Raw genomic sequence first — 24564 nt, forward strand, 5'->3', positions numbered from 1 at the left:
ATAATCTTAAAAGTATTGCAGTGAAAAGACTAAGGGCCTAATTATTATTGGTTAAATGTATGTTAAATGATAGTTTGCACAAGTTTATTACCTTCATTTAAAAATGCAGTATAGTTTAGATAAATGTATTTTAAAAAACGGAGCAGATGTAGTGAGCCTTCTGGTACCAGACACGTTTAGTAACTAAGCTGTACTAACTTGGAAAGGGTATCTGTTAGCAGATGTAAATGCGCTTTAGTCCACGGCACTATTAAAGTGTCACAAAGTGCTGGAGTAACCCAAAGGCAGCATCTCTGCAAAACATGGAGAGGTGACATTTTGGGTCAGAATCTTTCTTCAGTGATGGTGGGAAGAAACCTGGAAGAGAGGAGAAGGAGGACGGACAAGACCTGTGATGTAACAGGTGGGTACAGGTGAAGGGGTGGGGGGGTTGATAGGCAGGTTGATAGAGGGGTTAATATCCTTAATCGGACTTTGGTGGCTTTACCTTGCACTAAACATTATTCCCTTTTCATGCAGCTATACACTGAAAATGGACTGATCATAATCATGTATTGTCTTTCTGCTGACTGGTTAGCACGTAACAAAAGTTTTCACTGTACCTCGGTACACGTGACAATAAACTAAACTGAGACAATGGACAAAGGCCAGAGATGAAAGGACAGAAGTTGTGAGACTAAAGGATGGAAGAGTGTGGTTGGTGAAGCGAGAGGAGAGAATGTATGTGGAAGGTGAGGGGGAGGGGGGAAATAGGTGCAAGTCCAGGTGGGGTATTGGGGAGGGGGGGGGGGGGGGGGGGCTGTGGGACAAGAGGGCGGGGGAGGTTTTTGTAGTTACCTAACATTGGAGAATTTAACCTTCATACCATTGAGTTGCAAGCTACCCAAGTGGAAAACGAGGTGTTGGTCCTCCAGTTTTAGAGGAACTTCACTTTGGCGATGATGGAGGCCCAGTATAGGAAGATCAGTGTAGGAATGGGAAGAAGAATTAAAAGGGTTAGCAACCAGCGGACCGAGTGCGAGCGTTTGGTCTATGCTTGGTCCTGCCGACGTACAGACCACATCAACACCGGATGTAATAGCTTTTTTAATTCAACACTCCAGGGATTCTGGCATTCCTGGGAACTTTACCTTTTGATGACCAGATGGTTCTTCGAGTCATGTTCCAACTACCCATATACAGAGCCGCAATATTGCCACGCTGTTCACAATGGCCACCCATACCTCTACTTCCAAGTTCGGCATGTCTGCAACAATTACAAATGCACCGTAGAGAACATTTTCTGCGATGCATCACGGCATGGTTTGGTAACAGCTCCATCCAAGACCGCAAGAAATTGCAGAGAATTGTGGATCAGCCCAAACCATCCTTGTATCCATTGACTCCATCTACACCACATTGCCTTGGCAAGGTCACCAGTATAATCAAGAATGAGTCTCACCCCAGTCACTCCCTCTTCTCCCCTCGTCCATCAGCAAGAGGTACAGAAATGTGAAAAGGCACAACTTCGGATTCAGGGACATCTTCTTCCCAGCTGTTACCATCCTATCACCAACTGGAGAATGGTCTTGAGTTCTCATCTACCTCATTGGAGACCCTTGGACTATCTTTAATCGGACTTTACTGAACTTTCTCATGCACTAAACGTCATTGCCGTTATGCTACATCCGTAGACTGTGGACGGCACAATTGTAATCATGTATTGTCTTTCCACCGACTGGATAGCACACAATAAAAAGCTTTTCACTGTACCTCGGTACACGTGACAATAAACTAAACGTTTGGCCAAAGAGAGGACAGTGAACTGGAGGGGCATTTGTTGCTGTGTATTTAATTGAGTTTAGAGATACAGTGCGACTCATCAGCCCACCAAGTCCACACCGAACAGTGATTGATCACCCATACACCAGTTCTATCCTACACATACATGGGACAATTCTTTACAGAAACCAATTAACCTTCAAGTATTGGAATGTGGGAGGAAACCAGAGCACCTGGAGGAAACCCACGTGGTCACAGAGAGAACATACAACTACCGTACAGACAGCACCCGTAGTCAGGATCAAACCCGGGTCTCTGGCGCTGTGAGGCAGCAACTCTACCGCTGCATCACAGTGCCACGCTTCATTTAGTCCTTTGAAGTATCCTGCTTACCCACCCTACATAGCATCTCATGTATAATCAAACATGAGCAAGCATAATTGACATATCATATCGCTACCATCATTCCAACATTTTCCTTTTGGATTTATACAAAAATGCTAACTTGTGCCAACATTGGCAGCATAACAAGGAGCTCCAACCAACAAAACTAATTGTCACAAATCAGAATACTAAATTAGCAATGAAGAATAAATATTTATTTAACTCGGTGGGGGTGGGTGATGAGGCATGGCACGCTCCGGGTAGCTTGGATGATTGAAAAAAAGATAATAGAATGCTCACAGTTTCATTCCACACCCAACTAAAATACGACACAAATGAGTGGGTGTTTTCAACAATTTCACCACAAGGATAGAAAATATTTTGAGAACAAAATAAACTGTCACCAGGTTCTCATCTGAGATAATATATTTCATGCTCAAATGTAGTGGTGAGAAAATAACCAAATCAGAAACACTACACGAGCAGAATATAAATTTGGATTCAACTAAGATAAATCTAGCATCTACATAACTAAGGAAAGACTACTTTTTAGTGCTTCCTCCAATTCATAGAAACATAGAAATTAGGTGCAGGAGTAGGCCATTCTGCCCTTCGAGCCTGCACCGCCATTCAATATGATCATGGCTGAACATCCAACTCAGTATCCCGTACCTGCCTTCTCTCCATACCCCCTGATCCCCTTAGCCACAAGGGCCGCATCTAACTCCCTCTTAAATATAGCTTTTCTTTTCAATCCTTTGCTTATTTCTACTTTGTGTTGCTCCCCCCAACCTCCCCTTCCAACCCTCACAAAGTCCCCACCCTCCACCAGGTTAACCAAAGGCTAGACTCCCAGTTCTTCATTAGTTCGGAGTTTTTACAAATGGATAAAGGCAATAATGTAAAAGCAAGCAGCAAAATGAACATTTGAATGGCTTTTTGTATGAAGTAGATTTAAAAAATCTGAGCATGCAAAAATATATATTGGATCAGGAAAATTGACTTGCCAAGATCGATGTGAGTAAAGTAATGTTGAAGAGCAACATAATGGCACAAGAGTGAGAACCCGTGAGGACAGACAGTTTCGATCCCAGCCTTCACAGGAAGAAAGGTAGTTGCAAATATTGTAAGGCACTCTATCAATTTCCAAAGTGCTCTCAATTCAATGATCATACCTCCGCAGTCAAAAATGCCACATAGTCAAGAGTGTTTTATTGTCATGTGTTCCAGATAGAACAATGACATTCTTACTTGCTGCAGCACAACATAATATGTAAACATAGTACACTGTAAACAATATGATAAACAAGAGGAAAAAAAGTTCAGTATGTATATATATATATATATATATACACACATAAACACACACACATACGAGTACACACATATGTATGTATGTATAGACACACACACGCACATACTGAAAAAAAACAATAGCAGTGCAATAATAATAATAACTATTGTAGTTCAGAGCTTATTTGAGGTTGTAGTGTTTAATAGCCTGATGGCTGTGGGGAAGAAGCTGCTCCTGAACCTGGATGTTACAGTTTTCAGGCTCTCATACCTTCTTCCTGATGACAGGGGTGACATGAGTGTGTGGCCGGGATGATGATGCTGACTGACTGACTTTGAGTAAATCCCTTCGATGGTGGGGAGGTCAGAGCCGGTGATGGACTCAAGTCAAGTCAAGTCAATTTTACTTCTATAGCACATTTAAAAACAACTCTCGTTGCCCAAAGTGCTTTACATTAGTGCAGGTACTAACATGCTACAAACAGTGGTACATAGCTCAACAATACATACATAAATACATACATACAGTGCTCCCTCAGAGGACCTCAAGAAAGGCTTGGGAGTAGAAATACGTTATAAGTCTAGACTTAAAAGAGTTGATGGAGGGGGCAGTTCTGATGGGAAGAGGGATGCTGTTCCATAGTCTAGGTGCTGCAACCGCAAAAGCGCGGTCGTCCCTGAGCTTCTGCCTAGACCGCAGGATGGTCAGCAACCCCAAGTCGGACGATCTGAGGGACCTGGAGGTGGTGTGGTGGATAAGCAGATTTTTAATGTAGGTGGGGGCAAGCCCGTTAAGGGCTTTGTATACATAAAGAAGGAGCTTGAAATTGTTTCGGAACCGCACTGGGAGCCAGTGGAGAGAGGCCAGAATCGGGGTGATGTGGTCCCTTTTTCGGGTACCCGTCAGGAGTCTCGCTGCGGCGTTTTGGACCAGTTGCAGGCGGGACAAGGATGATTGGCTGATGCCAGTGTAAAGGGAGTTGCAGTAATCAAGGCGGGAGGAGATAAATGAGTGGATGATCTTTTTGAGGTCGTCAAATTGGAGGAATGATTTTATTTTAGCTAACGTGCGAGGCTGGAGGCTAGCTTTTACCACGGCATTGACGTTTGTCAAATTTCAACGCGGAGTCAAATATCACGCCAAGGTTTTTGACGTGAGGTTTGAGCAATGGGGTAAGGCTTCCAAGGCTGCCTGCTATCGTTTTGATGGAGTCCGAGGGGCCGAGTAGGATGACATCAGACTGGGCAGTGTTCACAACTTTTTGCAGTCTTATCCGCTCCTGGGCATTCAAGTTGCCGAACCAGGTCACAATGCGACCAGTCAATATACTCTCTACTGTTCACCTGTAGAATTTCAAGAGAATCCTCTCTGACATACCAAATCTCCATAATCGTTTCAGGAAGTAGAGGCACTGATGCGCTTTATTTAGAATTGCATCAGTGCGCTGGGTCCAAGAAAAATCTTTGGAAATATACACGTTCACGAATTTGAAGATTTTGACTCTCTCCACCATCCTGTTGATGAACAGGATTATGGATCATCATCCTCCTCTTCCAAAGTCCACGATCAGTTCAAGGTTTTACCGATATTGAGAGCCAGGGTGCTGCGCTGGCACCATTTGGTCAATCGGTCGATCTCACTTCTATACTCCGACTCATCCCCACCTGTAATTCATCCAATAACATTCGGCCAAATAGAAGATGTAGTTCGCACTGTGTCCGGCTACAGTCATGAGTATAGAGTGAGTAGAGCAGGGGGCTGAACAAGCAGCCTTGAGGAGCTCCCGTGCTGATTGTTAATGAAGAAGAAGTGTCTCTTCCAACCAACCTCATTGCAGACTTTGGAGTTTTTCCTCTGTAACCATCATGCTTTAACACTAAATTCTGTACTCTGGTATTTTTCTCTATGCACTACCTGATGCACTTGCCTATGGCTTGATTGTACTCATGTGTAATATGATTTGATCTGACTGGATAGCATGCGAACAAAAGCTTCCCAGCTTCCTCATTGCCCGCAGCATTAGACTGTTGATTCCCCTTGGTCCTACTGCTCCCCTGACTGATTCCCAGCTGGGGCCCTTTACACTGACATCACTAGGTCCTGCTGCCCTTCCTCCTCTGCTAATCACAGCACTTCACCTGCCACTCACTTCTATATCACCCCACTTCTCTGTGTCCCAATCCTCCTTTGACAGTATCTTCTTAGACCCAGAATATCCTTTAGGTATTCACCATCCCCCTTTCCAATGCTAAATAGTCTGTCGTCAACAGAGGCCTTACCTTTTGTACTCTCGCACCACACCTCACCAAGTTCTTTCTGTCACAATGTCGAGGAGGTCTCTGCCTCTGGCCAGATTACTCTGGCAAGGAGCCCTCTGCCATGACCCTTTCTTCTGTCTCTAACATTTCTCCTCTTCCTGGGCGTCGTACGCTGGCTTTCTGCATTCTCTGGACCTATTCATTTCCAATTGCCACTGCGGTTTCAGTCTGACAAAGGGGCCCGAACCGAAACTTCACTTGTCCATTTTTTCCCACTGATGCTCCCTGATCACCCGACTTCCTCCAACACTATGTTTTGTTCAAGATTCCAGCTACTGTAGTTTGCGTCTCTAGCTTTTCACTGTTTCTCGGTACACGCAACAATAACAAACAAATACCAAGACTAAATGCAAGAAAATAATTTCAATCTGAAGCACAACTAGAGTCAATTCATAATTGATCAATGAAGTTGTGAATCTCAGTTTCATAGCATCAGTAACATAAAAAAAAAATCATTTTAAAGTAATCAAATTCAAAGAAAGTAAGCTGCTTTTCAATATTTATTTCAAAGATTCTAACTAGTGTACATTCCATGATTAAAATTATATTTGTGCAGTTCAATTACTTGATGAAAATTTGATCAGGAAAACAATTTTCAATATAGAACTTGTTCACAAGTTTTGTCTTCCAAACCATTGAGCTGCTTGCAGTACTTAATGTAAAAGTCAAATATGATTTGTTATTAGGTCACACAGACAAACACATTATATGCAAAAAAACTTCCATGATAATGTCCAAAAAGTGTTGTTAAAAATACAGTTTAATCCGCTGCATTGGTAATCAATATAATGCTGTCCCACACATTGTTAGTCAATCAATGTAATAGAACATCTATTGCATTTATTTCCACATCACTCAATGCCTGGGAAATTAAGATAAGGAACTGCAAAGACAGTGTGTTTGTTGTAAAATGTTAATGCATGATATGCTACTTTTGATTTTTTAAATTTTTTTTTTAAAAAGGTTCCATTTGTGGAATTAGAACCACAATCACAAATTTACTTTTAATGGTTGTTTTTTCCCCCCCAAAGATGAAAGGTATCTATTTAAGTTTAAAATCAATAATTGTTGAAAGGTGCTTACCAGCACAATTTTCACCTTTCACTATAAAGGGCAGACCATACGGAGTTTTTGTTCAACTGTGTGGTTAGCAAGAACTCAGGAGGTGAACAGAATGGCAAAAGAGCGTGGGTTCATTTTATTGAAAAGGGAGAAGAAATAAGTACTCCTAATGAAATATATATTATAAATTTGTTGGGTGGAGCAAATTCATTTTAATTTTTCGCTTTGCTTTTCTCCATCTGCCCTTCTTTCAAATGAATGGAGACAGTTCGAACACCCGGCCCTTTTATTTAAACATGGGTGCTTCAATCAAAACAACCAAGAGCAAGACAAATGTTTCAATTTCTACATCTTTAATGGTGGTGTTTATTTGTACAATTATTAGGTGACCTTTGGCTGACAGGAGGCCTAGAACTATCAGCTTTATAGGTCAGAATAAATTAAAAATCCATTGCCTCCCGACTATTTTTAAGTATTAAGAAATTACTGTTCTAACTTATAAATTAAGCAACAAATGAGTCTCGAGTTCCCCCCTCTATTGTACTTGAATTGCAAATGAATTGGAAAATAAGAATTCAACCCCATTTTGATCTTAGAGACAATGGATCTTCAATATTCAAATCCGTTTTGAGACAGAATATAGAAAATTGACAGAATGCAACAAAATGGCAGTCAGCGATTGCATAGAATTCCTTTTCGAAGATTTTCTGTAGCACTGCATAAACTAGCTAAAAATGATCGAAACACTAGTTCAATTGCATAAATTCATCTCAAGAGCTTTGTTATTGTTCAGTATACAATATACCGCTACTCTAAATGTCTAAGCTCAGCTTGCTATATAATAAATCTTTCTTTTTTTTTTTTTTAAACCATTCTCTCTCTGCAGCCTCTTCCCCTCATATAGATATTTATTTCGGTCTGTTATTTTGGAAGGTAATACTGGTGAACCATTCTGAATATTATATTCTGCCCTGTTATATTCCTGGTAACAAAGGGCCTGATCCTAGAGCTGTAGAGTTCTACTTGAAAAATCTGTAACGATGTAGTCAAGAATCAACGGGCAACCTTTCCATTGTTAAGGAGCAAGGAGTGGCAGTGGACGGAAGAGAGATGGTTGCAACCCCTTCACGGCATCGAAAAATCGGATCCCACACTGAACAATGGGCATGAATTTACACCCTACCACTTTTACAATGAACTGGAGGTATCATTGCATCACTGACATGGAACGTTCTACACTGACCTTTAAGAATATCCGGATTTAATTTGCTCATATTATGCAGTGCAGTGATAACCATATTAGCAGAGGAATGGGAAAGAAAACAAAAAGATGCAACATGCATTGGTTGGATTCATGAGTGAGGATTTCTTTTTATGAGTTTATCTGCCAATACCCAATTGTGGACTGAAAAATCAACTGAACAACATTAATTAAAAGATGAAACTGAAGCAGAAACTCAATTAGGACTAGTAACACCCAAGCTTCTGTAAATCGTTTTCTGACCCATTAAGAGTAAAATAATTTAACAACATTTAATGAAAGTCAACAGCTTTGGTAATATCAGTAATAAGTGCAATCAATCAGATAGGACTCAATAACATACAATGTGATACTTGCTTTAGTGTCAACTCATTAGATCGTGGCCCACTTTATTGATCAAATCCACCTCTGATTTGTTCTTTAAAACAGAGTTTAACTGAGTCTCATACTCTGCATCTTTCATGTCTACACATGTCTTTCGCAAGATTTCCATGTCAACAGAATGCTGATCTTCGCTAATGGTCTGCACAATGCAACATTGTGCAGGTAACTGAATATCCCATTCAGATTCTGATGAAAATATGTCTGTTTGACCTGTATTATTTTTAAAAGCAAAATGGCAGAAGTTGACAGAATCTTTACATCCACTTTCATCCATTTTTGCATCCAGGAATGGGTCATATCCAGGCAGTCTCTTGGTATTGCTTTTATCAGAGGCAGTAAGCTGCACTACAGGACTTTGTGCTGCCATTCCGGGATTCATTTCCTTGTGTGCGTTTTCAAGTTTTGTTTCTCCTGTAAGCACAATTTCTGTATCAAGGACAACTTTGCTTTTTGGCGACACAAAATCTTCAGTGTTTCGAACAGTTGATAACAACTTATTTCTATCCTGGCCTGTTGTGTTGCTCAAAGTAACTTTCAGTTGCACTTTCTCATTGAAAGCAATTTCAGTGGCCTGAACAAATTGAATGTCTTCACTCACTTCTTGATTATTTGTGGTTGTAGTGTTTGATAAATAGTTTTGTTTCTCTTCACAATTCCAAACAACCTCTTGAAGATTTACCATGTTTTTGAAATTGGTCTTTCTTTGCAAGTCTTCTAGACCTTCTTTAATATTAGAAGGTTTGTCCAAGTTCAGCTTAGTTGATAAGTCAAAATGTTCCCCCATGGCAATGTTCATGGAATATGTAGTTGGAAGCACACTTGGTTGAAAACAAGTAGAAGTGAAGGTTTTGTCCACATCTGATAAATAAAACAATTCTGTATGTGCTTGGGACAAATTATTGACAAAAGAATTGGTACTTTTAAAGAAAGTAAAAAAATTACACACTTCAGACAAATCATCCAGTCTAGGTCTGGGACTGTTCTCATTTTGTGAACTAGCATCATTGGAGCGTTTGCGTTTATTGAAATTGCATTTATTCCCTATTGTATTTGCATCGCAATCAACCTTCTGGAATTTAGGAAATGCCTTCACACAACTCAAAATTTCCTCAGGAGCAGAGTTCATATGTTCTTGCTTTTCTTGATGGCAGGTTTCTGAACTTCCCTCTTTGTCGGCATCAAATGAAGCATCATCCATATGAGCATTCATCACATCCAGTTGTTCATTAGATTTGTGGCATGCCTCTTCCCCTACTGCTCTGAAATCCAACAATTTCACCACCAGTTGTTTAGACCATCTATCCGTTCCATTTGTGGAGTTTACAGATGCCTGGTCATGTTCCTGCTGTAGGGGATTGTGTTTTGATATGTCCATGCTTCTGTCTTCCTTCGTTCTGTCAGGTTTTACCAGCTGCAGCTTTGAATCCTGTCCCATCATTTCAACTTGTTCCAGATTTTTAAAAGGAAGATTTATCACTAGGCTGTCAGACACCGAGTCAAGTGAACAATCTTGTTCTTCATCCTCAAGAACAAAATTAGTAACTGCCTGCAGTGATTCCACGTACATCTTAGATAGGGAAATTCCAGTATTTGATGCAGTCTTTGTGGACCTGAATGTAAAGCACCAAATAAATATTACACATGACAAAGTAAACAAAATATCACTGGAATCTTGCAATGTTTGTTCACAAGTGAAGAAGCAGAATTAGGCCATTCAGCCCATCATGTCAGCTCCACCATTCAATCATGGCTGATCTATCTTTCCCTCTAAACCCCATTCTCCTGCCTTTCCCTCAGAACCCTGACATCAATACTAATCAAGAATCGATCTATGCCTTAAAAATATTAATTGACTTGGCCTCCACAGCCCTCTGTGGCAAAGATTTCCACAGACTCACCACCCCCTGACTAAAGAAATTCCTCCTCATCTTCCATTGTCACCACGGAACGTTAGAGAGAGATTGAAATTGAAAATTGACAAAATTAATAATTTTTAAAAAACTGTCTTGGAAAGCAACAATCTTGGGAAAAAAATTGGTTTACGCATAACTTCCTTATAGTAAATCTTACTCCGCCTCTTAAGAACCTCATTGTACGTGGAGGATACTCTTTTCTATAATGCAAGGTTACTTAAGAATGCAGCTAGCATGTTAGAGCACAACTGCCTGTATTCTCTTAAAGTATTCAAAAGGTTTGCAACAATGGAAAAGATATTTGATAGCACAAACTATCAACAAGGCACGAGGATGGCCTAGGACACGCGTGCTAGATTCCAACTCCTGAAACTCAGTCCACTCACAGACCCTGATGCCTCGCTACACAGTCTTAGCATTTGGGAGCTGTGCAGCTGTAGAAGGTATGTGTAACTGCTGACATCTCGTGAGGTGATCTCGCCTGGTCCTTTGAAGGACACTAAAGCACAGCTTTAAGTAATTTTGAGTCGTTGGACATAATGTTGAATGTAAATAAGAAGGCATCTTGCCTCAGTCCAAAATTTGGCTGTAGAATTACAAATTAAGTTCCGTCATAGAAATACATGAACACTACAACATGGAAACAGACGGCTCCACCTAGCCAATCTCTGTAATTGCCCTTACCTTTATGCGAGTCAGTAATTTTAGGCGCCTTTATCTTTTGAGCCCCCTTTGTCCTTTGTTCTCACGCCTTCATCCTCTCATGCATTTCAAATTCAAACCTACCCTCTATCCAGATCACATCTCCTTTTCGTTAAGTTAATGGAAGCAGAATTTAGTGTATTGGTCTTTTTCTCACCAAAGCTAAACATGTGTCCTCGAAGTGGGAGTTGCAAGTCATGCGTTAGAACACTTGACCATAAACTAGACTGTGCCTCCCATTTAATGTTGGCCAAAAGTATTTATTTTGGAAGCTTTTATTTTCATTGTAGAAATATTAGTCATTCTACTCAAAGGATTAAATTAACATTATTTCACTGCAGCATCTTATTTCGTATCTTTAGAGGTTTAAAAGCAAGAGTCGTATTTTACCAATTAGGCACCAAGTGTGCATTTCAGCGAATGAAAAATGGGGGGGGTGGTTTGTGCTGAATTAATGCACTGCACAATAGTCTGAAAGACAATATCTTTCAACAAAAAATATTCTAAAATGAATAAATAAATGTTCATCTATTTGAAGACTTACCGTTGGATGCTCCCATTACTTTGGCACTCTACAAATTCATTTGGTAATCTAGACATAATACCATCAAGGGCATTGAAATGAGAGGGATTACTGGCAAAATCCTGATGCTGTTTTGAATGAAGATGCTGAAATTAAAAACAAAAAGGGGGAATTAAGTGGGTTTTCAAAGTTATTTCAAATGTTGCTAAATACCCCAGTGAAGCCTCAAGTTATGTGATTTTTAATTGGGATCAGCAGAGCAATACCTAACTAATGACATGGCCCATGGTATTGAACTGGGCCAGCTGTCTGCAATCTTCCCATGCCAGTGTCTGTCTGATGCACATGTTCAGGTCTGCATCACTGCCACAGAGTTTCCCAGACTCCAGCCTGGAGGCTTCAGTGGCAAATTATACCATAGGAAAGCCCTGCTCTGAAAGCTTTGGCATCTGGTAAAGCATTACCCTACTTGGCTGGTTGCCAAAAAGGTCTTTAATTAATTGTCAAATGACCAATGGTCAGGGAACATTAACAAAACTATTTAAAATTAAGTTAAGAATGATAACTATTTTTGAAATTATATAAAAACAAAGTAGGTAAAAAAAACATAAATAATTCAAAACATCAAATTATTCCAAAATAATAAAATACAACTCTTCTTTCCCTTTGTCTTTTGAAAACAGTCCTGCAGTCCCTACTAATAGCGTCTATTGTTTCTACAGGTTGAAGTTGGTCCAAGATGTGAGAGGCAATTCCCCACTGTAGATAGTGAGAATCTCAGCAAGACAGTGCGAGTCCACAGAGGTATTCAGAGTCGGTTAGTAGTTTGGTTTAGTTACGTTTATTGTCACGTGTACAAAGGTACAGTGAAAAGCTTTTTTTGTTGTGCTATCCACTGGAAAGACTGTACATGATCCCAATCACGCTGTCCAGTGTAGATACAGGATAAAAGAAATGTACATATTGCCAATTGCAGAAGCTGCAGACTTCCTTCTATTTACACAGTTAAATGGGCAGTTAAACAGTTAAAAAATCCAAACCAATAACTTGTGTCTGCACAATTGCTATTTTTAAATAATTTATTGAGGTTTATATTAAAATACTGTTATGAAAGGGATAGTTACAGCATAATCACAGTTAACACCCAGTTCTTCGTTCTCTCGGCTATAATCCCAACAACTATCTTTTCTCTTCCAAACTTTCTTTGTTTTGTTAGTTTAACGTTCAGTTACTGTTAAGACACATCCATGTAAGAACATGATATAGGCCATGCCTCCTAACAAGGAACTGCCCTGGACTACAATCTGCTATGAGGATGCATTATATGTTTGTAAATGTAATCAAATGAGAAAATTAGATTACTTTCAGACTAATAAATGCACATTTTCTACTTCCCAGCTCATCTGACTAAAAGATGAAGAAAGAAAACATGGACCAAATATTTCTTATTTTAGCAAAAAATGAAATAGGCCGAGCAGCATATATGTTGAGTTCAGATAAATACATAAATGTTTCTTTTAATTACAACCAGAGCAATTGTTGAATCCTTTGGTATTAAGCTTATGCATCTGGAATGGTTTCAGAAAAATAAGTGAACAGTAATAATTGAGTAATGACAAGGAACGGCAGATGCTGATTTATAGCAAAGACACAAAATGCTGGAGTAACTCAGGGGGGGTCAGACAGCCCCCCTGGAGAACATGGATGGGTGATGTTTTGGGTCAGAACCTTTCTTCGGACTATCATTCTTCAATTAGTATTCTGACATTATTATTCAATTATTCTTCAATAATAATTGAGAATTGTTTAGTGATATGTATGACTCTAGGGTTTCACTGTTAAATGATAGCACAGTGAGACGACTCTCCTCCTCAGGTTTCGCCTCTTTTCCTCGTATGATCCATACTCAAGGTTTCAATGTTGTTTTGCTCTTTACATGTATGTCTTCTTTAGTGATACATTGAGCTTGTTCCAATTTGCCACCCAACTATTCACTCAGAGCTCCACCACACATAAATGGTTAGAATAGAAGAAAACAATTATTAATTGCCACTATTGAGCCCAATCCCTGCTCATCTCTGAACACTTTCATGGGAAACGGCAGAAAACAAGTAAAACCAAAAGTGCTGGAACCAATTTGGAAAGCATTGGAGACCATTAAAAAGGAGACAAAAGGTATTTCTGCCTTGATGTTGGAAGACTTCAGCACAGCGTCAAAGGAAAGTAAAATGCTTGAATATTATTAGTCTGCGAGGGAGACATTGGAGCAGCAGGGAGTGGAGAAAGAAACAGATAGTATTCCATGAGATACAACGAATAGAAACAGCATGGATGGGTGTTGGCTCATGGTGCCTATAAAGTTACTATTTTGTCATTCCTAATAGGTTACAAGTCTTCACGTTTTTTTTTCCAGATACTTTTAAAGGTGACGAAGTTTCTGCCTCCACCATTCTTTCAAGTGGTATGTTCTAAATTCACTGTACTCAGAGTGATAACATTTCTTCTTTGACTCTTTTCTAATTCTGTACCAGTTACCTCTAATCAATACTAATCAATCTAATCAATAATCTAATCTTTTGTCACAAACAGATAGGTGGGAAGTGGTTTACTGCAAGGAAACGGGCAGAGGCATTAACATGTGTTCTAATCATGGTTTTCCTGTTCCAGAATCAACTAGTTTAGGAACTTGCAATCTTTGTTCAAGATAATTTGGAATAGTTTCAAGCTGCAACAGAATTTGCCACAGTAAGGAAGTGTCTGCTGATGGGTCATTAAGCTGGTTATTTGTTGTCTAGTTTGGAGCATGGTAAACCATTGGGGATGTAAAGGTTTGAAAGTAACTGAAAGAGTATTCAGTGAATTATGGATACTGCATTTGCACATCTGAAGAATTTACCAATGTTAAAGACAAAAGTCTCTATTTGTGCTTAATACAAACTGCGTTCCTAGAACAGGCGAGCTTCTAGGAAATATACAGCTATTTACATGCGAGCTATATATTTTTCTGCATTAAAGAGAAATTGCAAAGATCGATATAAAGGAAAGAATAAATGGTGTTAAACATTGTGCTTATGGAACACGTTCATCGATATCTTCATAAATGCTCTGAACAAAACAGTTCTTTATTACTGACAATGATACAAGTACCAGACATTCAGTGGGTCAGGCTGCCTCTCTGGAGAACATGAATAGGTGATGTTCAATGGGTGAACACAGGTGAGTGCCGTTTTTGGTCGGCAGATCATTGGATAAAGGTCAGGGATGAAAAAAGAACAGAAGCTGCGAGACAAAACAACTGAAGAGTTCCAGTTGTGAAGCCAGAGGAAGGAATGTATGTAGGAGGTGAGGGGTAAAATCGGTGCGAGTCCAATGAGGCACAGGAAAAAGGGTTTTAGTGGTTACGTAAAATTGAAGAATTCAGTGATCATATAGTTGTGTTGGCAGCTACCCAAGCTGGTCATTCTGAAGCTATCTGACCCGCTGAATTACTCCAGCACCTTGCGTCTTTTTTGTAAACCATCATCTGCAGTTCTTTGTTTCTACAATTAACAGAACTTGGCAAGCAAAGCTCTTGTACTTTTTGAAGCTCTATTGTAAAAAGTCAATACACTTACTGCTGCAAGATCACGAAACGTTTCATGGCAACATTCACAGAAGCTATGTCGTTTCTTTAGTATATGCAATTCTGCTGGTTTTGTACGGGTTTCTACATCTCCTTCACTGTCAGTCATTCGACAGTCCCTGCGCAATGGAAAGAATGCAAGAAGGCATTTTTTGCACGTTACAGTTGCACACAATGGCTTCAAAGCCAAAATGGGGCACAAGACTAGAAATACATGCATCAATATCTATCAATATTTATTACATGTCATTTGAACCTCAAACGAAACTCCGTTTCCACAGCCATACAAACAAAGACAATTTCCTACAGACATACACACAATTCAATTTACAATTCATGTTCTCCAGAGAGAACATGAGTGAACTCACTGTGATGGAAGGCAAAGTCTTTTCTCTCCTCTGTTCCCCATTTCTCTCACGATGTTTCCCCCTTCCCCCCACCCCCCACATATACACAGTTAAAAACACTATTAAAAAACACAAACAACTACATTTAACTAGACAAAAAATTAAAAAAAGACAGACAGGCTGTAGGGGCCGCTGCAACAGTGAGTCGTGCCGCCACCACAAAAGCCCATGCATGAGCTAAATATAATGGAAACAAGTTCCTTTCATCTACGAATAAGTCAACACTTCCACAAACATTAAATATTTCAAGTCTTTATAATAACTAATCAAAATGTAAGTAGTTTGATGTGCTCCAAATTAGATAAATTAGGCAATAGTAACAGATACTGCCAGTGAATAAGCACAAAGGACTCCAGATATATCCAACTACCAGTCTGCATTAAAATATTTGGGGAGATGACCAAAATATGTCAAACACACTTTAGATTCATTTAAGATTTTAACATTCCTATTTTTGAAAATTAGTTAAAATGAATCGTTTAATTAAATTTGCATTCAAAAATTCAACAGCATTATCCTCACTAAATTCCATTTCATTAATAGGGCTAGGGATGTACAATTGACTGGAAATTTAACCGGATCCATCACACTGATGCTAACTATCGGAGAGAGGGAAAGAGAGATCAGAGGGTGGAAAATCCGTGATGAATGACTCCTCCTAGCTGTCCTCTGCTTACAAGTCATTCAATACCAGGAGGGGTGTAGCTCCTGTGACACTTGAGCAGCTCGAAACAATCCAGGCCAAAGCAGTTTACTAGAAGGGCATTCCATTTGTTACTGGTTCATTGGTGCCTGTGGTGCGATCTATTTACAGAATGTACTGCAGCAACTTGTCAAGTCCACTCTGGCATCATCTCCCACATAATGCAAACTCTATTACAGAGGACAAAGACAACAGGCTCTTAGGATTGTCACTTGTTTAATTTAGTTTAGAGTTAGAGCCTGGAAACGGACCTTTCGGCCCACCGAGTCCGTGCCGACCAGCAATCACCGCACACTAACACTAACACACTCGGGACAATTACCAATTTTTACCAAAGATAAATTAACCTACAAAACCTGTATCCCTTTGGAATGTGGGAGGAAACGGGAGCACCCAGGGAGGACCCAAGCGGTCACTGGGAGAATGTGCAAACTTCATACACACAGCATCCGTAGTCAGGATCGAACCCGGGTCTCAGGCGTTGCAAGGCAGCAACTGTACCGTTGCGCCACCATGCTGCCCTGTCACCAGTTCAAATTCCCAAAGTCACTAAAATCCTGACCTGGAAGTGTATTGACATCCATTGGTATCATTAACTCCTATCTCCCTATCCAACAGCACTGGGAGAGCACCTTCACCTGAAGGACTACAGTGGATTAAAAAAAAAAGAGGCTCATCGTGATCTCAACAACAATTAAATATGGGTAATAAATAATCACTCTTCCAGATATATCCCATAACCCAATTAAATAAATCGTGGTAGTTAAAGTTCACAACAAAAAGGTTAATATTAAAAAAAAATGTAAACGCTATTTACCCGGGTTTGCTCTTTTCTTGGTCCTGATATCCATTTTTAGATTTCTTCCGATGATCAAAGGCACTATGTCCTTTATGGGATTTGTAGTTCAGTTCAGGATAGTCCAAAAATTGGTGGTAAAGGGGTTTAAAATGCCTGTGTACATACAATTTGCAACACTTACAAATGATTCAGCATAGAGTGTCTAAACTTCATGCATTTAACCATATTTCTTAAGTCAGTAAAATTTACACATTTTGCTTAAATTGGGTGGCATATATATGTGAGGTGTGCAGAGGGGCATTTGCCACCAGAATGATCAAAAGTCATCAACATGTAGAGCTCAGGAACCAAAAAAGAATCTTTGAACTCCTGGTTAAGGAGAAACCAGGAAGGAAATCCAAGTGGTCGGAGAAAGAGGTGGCATTGCTATTGGAACTCAAAAGTAAATTCCAAGGTCAATGGATCATAATATTGAAACAAAGAACTGCAGATGCTGGTTTATACCAAAGAACAAAGTGCTGGGGTAACACTGCAGGTTAGGCAGCATCTCTGGAATAAAAGGATGGATGACATTTCGGGTCAAGACCCGTTTTCAGTCAGTCTCGAAATGTTCCCAACCCCTAAGTTACCTCAGTACTTTGTGTCTATGGCTGGATCATAAACTTGGAGCTTTATAGAAAACGATTGCCAGGAAGAAATGCTGGCATCAGTGATCCCCAATCCAGAAAGAGAACCAGAAAGCATTGAGAATGAGGGAGAACCGCCAGTAGTCAGACTCCTCTGATGTTGTGACCGAAGGCAATTCCCCCGAGAAGTGACACAATGAGGACTGACCTGGAGGATGACCGAGGGAGACAGGCAGAGGAGCTGCTAAGGGACACAAGGAATAAGGAGAATGGTGTTCTTAGAGTCAGACTGGTTGAGGATATTACACAAAATGTGTTACAACAAATGGAAATACGAACACCAGAAAGACGTCGACCAAACGAGTTACTCCCTTATAACCCCAGTGAGCTTGGGTTCAATTCCGACTTCCAGTGCTGTTTGGAAGAGTATGCATGTTCCTGCTGTGATATATGGTTTCCTCTCACATCCCAAATTCAGTGCTTGATAATTGGCATGGACACTGCGCTGACAGACCCGTTGCAGTGCTGTATGACTTTTATGATTAGTTTAATGATTAGCGGCAGGACTATAATACCCCGGATGCCTGGACGCGAGTCAGTCACTCTGGAAGATCGCGAGGGAGAGTCCACAGCTGTGATTCTAAGCTGTGAATCAACTAAACTGAGTCTGCAATATACTTGCAATAAATGATTTGTTAGCCCTTCATGACAATGCAATGAGTTGTTTGGCAATTTGGTGGCCTGCACCCTGCTTGAAGTGCTATGAAATTGAATTTGGTGGCCTGCACTCTGCTTGAAATGGAATTTCAAGGAATAGGCGTGACTGAGCTGCCAGCCCACCAGGCCCGAGTGACTGAGCTGCCAGCCCAATAATCCCTTTGGCCCACAACAACCCATACTAGCACTCCAGAAAGCAACCCCCCCCCCCCCCCCCCCACCGGCCACCAATATTGAAATTGGTGCAGAGGTGGAATATTGCGTTGGGGGACCAGTCCACCCGTGTGAACATGGAACCCAACAGGTCCCACTTAGTCTAGTTTACATTTATAGGAAAGGTTTAGAAGGATATGGGTCAAAAATGGGCAACTGGCACTTGCTTAGACGGGGCATCTTGGCATGCACGAGTTGTGCCAAATGATTTGTTTCCATGCTGCATGACATATTCAACATTCAAGGCAATATGTTGTAATCAGGTGCGAAAAATTAAAGCATGCTTACCGACTGGAATCTTCAATTTTAAGAAATGGATGTTTTAGTTTTCCCACTGCACAAAAAAAAACGTTAAAATGCATTTAATATCATCTCGAATAAACTGATTCACAGAATGTATTGATGATATGTATTGCCTGTGGGAGTTGAATTTACAATCTTGACAAGGCTACAATACATTTCATAGACGGTTTGAAACCATTGGAACTGTGGTTTTCGACCGACTTTCAATACTGAACTTTTGGTAAAGATTTTTCAAAATAGCATCTTGTCATTTTTATTTTACTGATGGATTTTCTGTGATATCATTGTGGTAATTATAATACATAGTTTTATGTTACAGTTAGTTAAAGTAAGTACATTATTCTGCTACCATGGGATTGGGATAGTTTCAAGGTGATAAAACCTGACTTTTGTAAAGCATTTTCTTGACTCAGTGCTATCACCTAGTCTGATTCGGTTTTATAGAGGGGCAACACAAGACTATCAACTCATTAACATAATATAAACTGCAATTTGACTGTTGCAGAGGGATGCTATACTCTCGACGTGTCACCATTTGGATGAAATCCTGAACTGGTGCTTTCCTTCCCTCTCAAATCAATGTAAAATGCAATGTGGCATAAGAACATAAGGAATAGAAGCAGCAGTATTCCATCCTTCAAGGTCTTCTTCCAAAGACTGTGTGCATTTACCCTATCATGCCCCCTCTTAATTGTGTATACTTGCTTAGTCTCCTAAAATCAGAGGAAGTCCTAGCCTGCACAATCTATTCCTATAACTCAGACTCTTGTGTCCTGACAAAATCCTCATAAAACCTCTTTACAGTCTTTCCAACTTAATGGCAAGTTTCCAATAGCAGGGCAATTAAAAGGCTAATCTGCCTCCTCAATATTTCCCACATGCCCATAAATCCATCAATCTCCGTTTTGAATTAACCCAATGGCTGGTTCCAAGGATGTGTTGGAAGGAACTGCAGATGCTGGTTTACACCGAAGATAGACACAAATGCTGGAGTAACTCAGTGGGACAGGATAGAAAGAATGGGTGTTGTTTCAGGTCGAGACCCTTCTTCAGACTAAGAGTCAGGGGGGAGAGAGACAGAGATAAGGAAGGGTAAGGTGTGAAAAAACAGGACATCAAAAGAGATGATAGCTGACGAGGAGAAAGGTGAGGATTAGGGGGACTCTGTCCCTTTTGTGCCTGGGGGGGGGGGGGGTGAACAAGAGTGGAGCGGGGCTCTTGCTCCCCTCCCCAGTTGCAACAGGGACAGAGTCCCCTTAGTCCTCACCTTTCACCTGATCAGCTATTGCATACAATGCATAATCCTCTGACATTTTCACCACCTCCAATGGGATCCCACCACTAGCCACATCTTCCAATCTCCACCCATTTCCGCTTTCCACATAGATCATTCCCTTCACACCTCCCTGGTTCACTTGTCGCCTGGCATTTAAGTACTAATGGAAACTTCTTAAATACTGCCAGTGACTGTTTCCACCACGTTGTATTCCAGGTAATCATCGCTCTCTAGGTGATAAATGGCCTCCTCAAATTCCCTCTAAATGTTTTACCCCATAGCCTAAATCTACGTCCTTTAGTTTTAGCTTCTTCTGATATGGCGTAAAGTTTCCTGCAGTATACACTATTGATACAGATCATAAGTTTATAATCATGTCCTTGCTTAACCTCCTCAGTTTCAAGGGAAACTGATCGGGATTCTCAAGCCTCTCCTCATAACTGAAAAGCTCCATCCCAGACAATATTGTGGTGAATCTCCTCAGGATGTGGACAAATTAAATGAGCAGGCAGATGGAATATACCGTGGAAAAACACTTGGCTATTCACTTTGGTACACGTAGTAGAAAAGCTGAAACCAGTGTAGTAAATCTTTGCTGCGCTCCCTCTTTTGCAAGTGTATCCTTTCTTAGATGAGCAGATCAAAATTGCACGAAAGTCCAGGTGCCAAAGTTCTAAAATATTTGCCATAAGACTTCATCACTCATGTAAATCAAACACTCTCATAATAAAAGCAAATGCACCATCTGCCCTCCAAGTCATTGTTGTGCTGTGTCCTCACGCTGGCCTTTACATACCCAGGTGCCTTTGGATATCAACACTACCCCATCATTCACCAATTAACAAGTACTCTGCTCTGTTATGCACACCAACTTGAAGGATCTCACATTTTTTCTCAATAAATGAAACAAAGGAGCCAAACATTTTGATATCATAAAGACTGCACAAATAAATTGACAAACTATTCTGGCTACCTGTATTAAAAGTTACTTTCCAAAACAATAGGATCCATATAATAACTTACCTTTAGTACTCTTGTAAGCAGAATTAGACGAATGTCCATTGCCCTGATAAACACCCAAAAAATGGTGTTGAAATCATATTGAATTTTGAAAGATTTTATTTAAAGACTGTATTAACAAAAATATATATATTTCCATTTGCCATAAACGTCGACAGTGGAATTTAAACACAACCCTCTAGTGGATATTGTCGGCAGCATAAAATTTACCTTGGTGAAATTTACAGGTCTGTTTTCATTGCAGCAAATATATTTATATTCAGCAGCAATTAACTAAATTCGTATTGTAAACATTATTACCGTTTCTCTTTGCAAATCTGTCTATTGTGTGGTGTTAATTACACAATTTATAGCTTTGGACATGGAAATATTCAAATGAGTATTTAAATTAAATAATAATGATTGCATTTTTTCATGTAGTTAATATAGGTAGCAAGCCTACTGACTCTCAATATATAAATTAATATTTAAACACGTGTTAAATTGTTGTCTCAGCAAAAATGAAAAACAATTAAGGGCAGTCCCATAACTGCTTGGAAAGAGATTATGGTGCTATTAACATTAAATAATACAGTAGCAACCTTTTAAATAGCATCATTGAAAAATATGTAGCTCTAATGATTAAACATCCAGCAATTCGTAATCTAGGAGAGATATTACTCCAAGAGTGCTAATTGGGAAACCATATTTTAAATAATCAATAAAAAAGTCTTAAAATCAGATTTGAATCAGTATTGGAATGTTCTGATTGAAATTTTGCAAAAAAAAATATGAATAGCAGAAGATGAAATGGCATCATCAAAGCATGTTCAAGGATCATGGAGTACTTTGGCGTTATACTTTTGATTCAACTCAAAAGTATATCGCCCAAGAACTCAACAATGAGGGCCTCGACCCGAAACGTCGCCCATTTCCTTCACTCCATAGATGCTACCTCACCCGCTGAGTTTCTCCAGCATTTTTGTCTACCAACAATATTTGAATATAGTTTGATTAAGCCATTTCATCTTCTGCTATTGACAGTTTTTTTTTTGCCCATCTCAGGATCAAGACATAACTTACCAGAGTCTTTCTATTGGTGTTTAGCAGTTTCTTAACACCCCTCTTTTCAAAATATGCCAGTAGATCTTCACAGTAGTTAAGGTTCATTCTTTTTATGCAGGGCACTCAAGATCTTCAACAAATTCACAGAATGAGAATGTTCACATTGATAAAGCTGTGGATCTGACATGAAGGCTAATCCTATTGATGCGGAATGGTAAACTGTACATATATAGTGTTGTGAATAATAGAACTGTTGATTAAAAATGGACAGAAAATATATTCACGGCTGATACAAATTATGTAAATTGTAAATGTATCAGAAAAGATAGATATTAATTATCTAATAGGAAAGACACAGACTAAAAATGAAATAAAAAATATTCATAAAAATTCTACAAATGTACAGAGCACTTCCAGAACCAGTAATATTGCCATCTAGGCCATTAGGAGAACCATCATAACTGGTATGTGCGTCACTTTCAATAAATCTGGGCCAGGTCATACTTGGGCACAAATTCCCATCCTTAAACAACGTGTTCATTGGCACAAGAAATACCATGATCGTATGGACCAAAGTATTTCAAAAACAGAGATCATCACCATCTTCTCAAGAGTAAGTTGGGATAGCCCAAAATGATGAGCTAGTCAGTGATTCACCCATCCTAAGGAAGAATAATAAACAAATAATATTTACGCACAAGATATGTGCATATCTTATTTTGTGTACAGCTCAAGGCCAAATGCAAGCAAGGGTCAAGTCAAGTTTATTCGTCACATACACATACGAGACGTGCAGTGAAATGAAAAGTGGCAATGCTTGCGGACTTTGTGCAAAAAAAACAAACAAACAACAAACTACAAACAGAATGGAACAGAATCACATTACATATTGTGGGAGGAAGGAAAAAGGAAAAAAACAGCAATTAAAAAAAACCAAGAGAAACATTTTTCCCCACTTGTGGCAATGCTACTAGACGATGACACAAATTTCCAGATGTTATTAACACTGTAAAACTGTCGCCATGAAACTGTGCAGCAAAGTCCAGAAGCTGCTGGTGATTGTTCCTTGTTCCTCTCCACGGTGGGTTGTTTTGAAGTTTTCTCCAACATAACCTCACAGAATTAGTGGTCTGACAAGAACTCCAGGTATTTTTGAACTATTTACACAGTAAAAAGAAATCCCCAAAACATTATGCTTCATTTCAGCCCACCAAGTCCGCAGGGACCAGTGATCACCCAAATACTAGTACTATCCTACACACAAGAAATAATTTGTAATTTTACCAAAGCCAATTAATGGACAAACCTGCAAGTCATTAGAATGTGGGAGGAAATCGAAGTACCCGGAGAAAATCCACAGTCCCTGGGAAAACGTACAAACTCAGTACAGACAAGCACCCGTTGCCAGGATTGAACTCCGATCTCTGGCGCTGTAAGGTAGCAATGAATATTGATTTCTCTCACTTCAGGCAGCCCTGGCATTCCTTATATCTCTATCCCTCCCCCACCCAAGTCGCAGTAGCTTCTCATTTTCACCCTACAAATAGCTAACAATGGCCTATTTCCTTCATCATCGTTATCTGAGGTCAGTGGGGGCCCTTCGAGCCGGTTGCCCTGCCAGCAGCGTGTTAGTTTTCTCAACTTTTTTTTTTTGTGTGTCCCAATGTGTTTTTAATGTTTCTCCATGTCTTGTGTGGGGGGGGGGGGGTAAGGGAGAAACTGCTTCAGTCGCCTCCTCCACGGAGAGGCAACTGGCTGCGGCGCGGCGGGGACTTTAGATCTTCGGCCGCCGGCCTACACCATCTTGAAGCCGCGGTCTCTGGTAGGGAAGCACCGATTCAGGACTTACCTCGTCTGCACGTCTGGCCTTTCGCAGCGACGATTGAGGAGGGTTGTGGTCCCGACCACGCGGGAAAATGGAGGAGGACTGACCAAACTTTGTGCCTTCCACCACAGTGATGAATGCTGTGGTGGATGTTTGTGTTAAATTTTTATTGTGTATTGTGTGTTCTCTTTTTTTATTGTACCGCTGCTGGCAAGTTAATTTCACTGCACTTTATGTGCACGTAACGAATATATCTGACTTGACTTGACTTGAAAGATTTTTTTAATGAACTATGCAATCACGGGCAACCTATGCCACACAGTGGTAGCTTTGAACTATTACATATCAGCACGCACTGCATTATAGTAGTTTGTCATTTTCAAATTTTGATGCTAATTAGGTTAATG

At 40.0% G+C, this 24564-nt stretch overlaps 1 protein-coding gene across 3 annotated transcripts in view; it reads right to left on the minus strand.

Moving 5' to 3' along the window:
* Positions 1 to 6244: 6244 nt before the first annotated feature.
* Positions 6245 to 24564, minus strand: part of LOC129710382 (protein DBF4 homolog A-like) — a 31942-nt gene continuing 13622 nt past the window's right edge. For all 3 annotated transcript variants that reach the window (XM_055657343.1, XM_055657344.1, XM_055657345.1), the window contains exons 6-12: positions 22351 to 22415; positions 21292 to 21334; positions 18978 to 19023; positions 17152 to 17286; positions 15217 to 15343; positions 11624 to 11748; positions 6245 to 10074 (exon numbers count right to left, since the gene is read on the minus strand). In XM_055657343.1, the coding sequence (XP_055513318.1) occupies positions 8445 to 10074; positions 11624 to 11748; positions 15217 to 15343; positions 17152 to 17286; positions 18978 to 19023; positions 21292 to 21334; positions 22351 to 22415 (2171 nt within the window). In that variant the 3' untranslated portion in view covers positions 6245 to 8444. The remainder of the gene's footprint in view (positions 10075 to 11623; positions 11749 to 15216; positions 15344 to 17151; positions 17287 to 18977; positions 19024 to 21291; positions 21335 to 22350; positions 22416 to 24564) is intronic.

The sequence above is a fragment of the Leucoraja erinacea genome, chromosome 27 (genome assembly GCF_028641065.1).
Source record: "Leucoraja erinacea ecotype New England chromosome 27, Leri_hhj_1, whole genome shotgun sequence".
In the NCBI taxonomy this organism is placed as follows: domain Eukaryota; kingdom Metazoa; phylum Chordata; class Chondrichthyes; order Rajiformes; family Rajidae; genus Leucoraja; species Leucoraja erinaceus.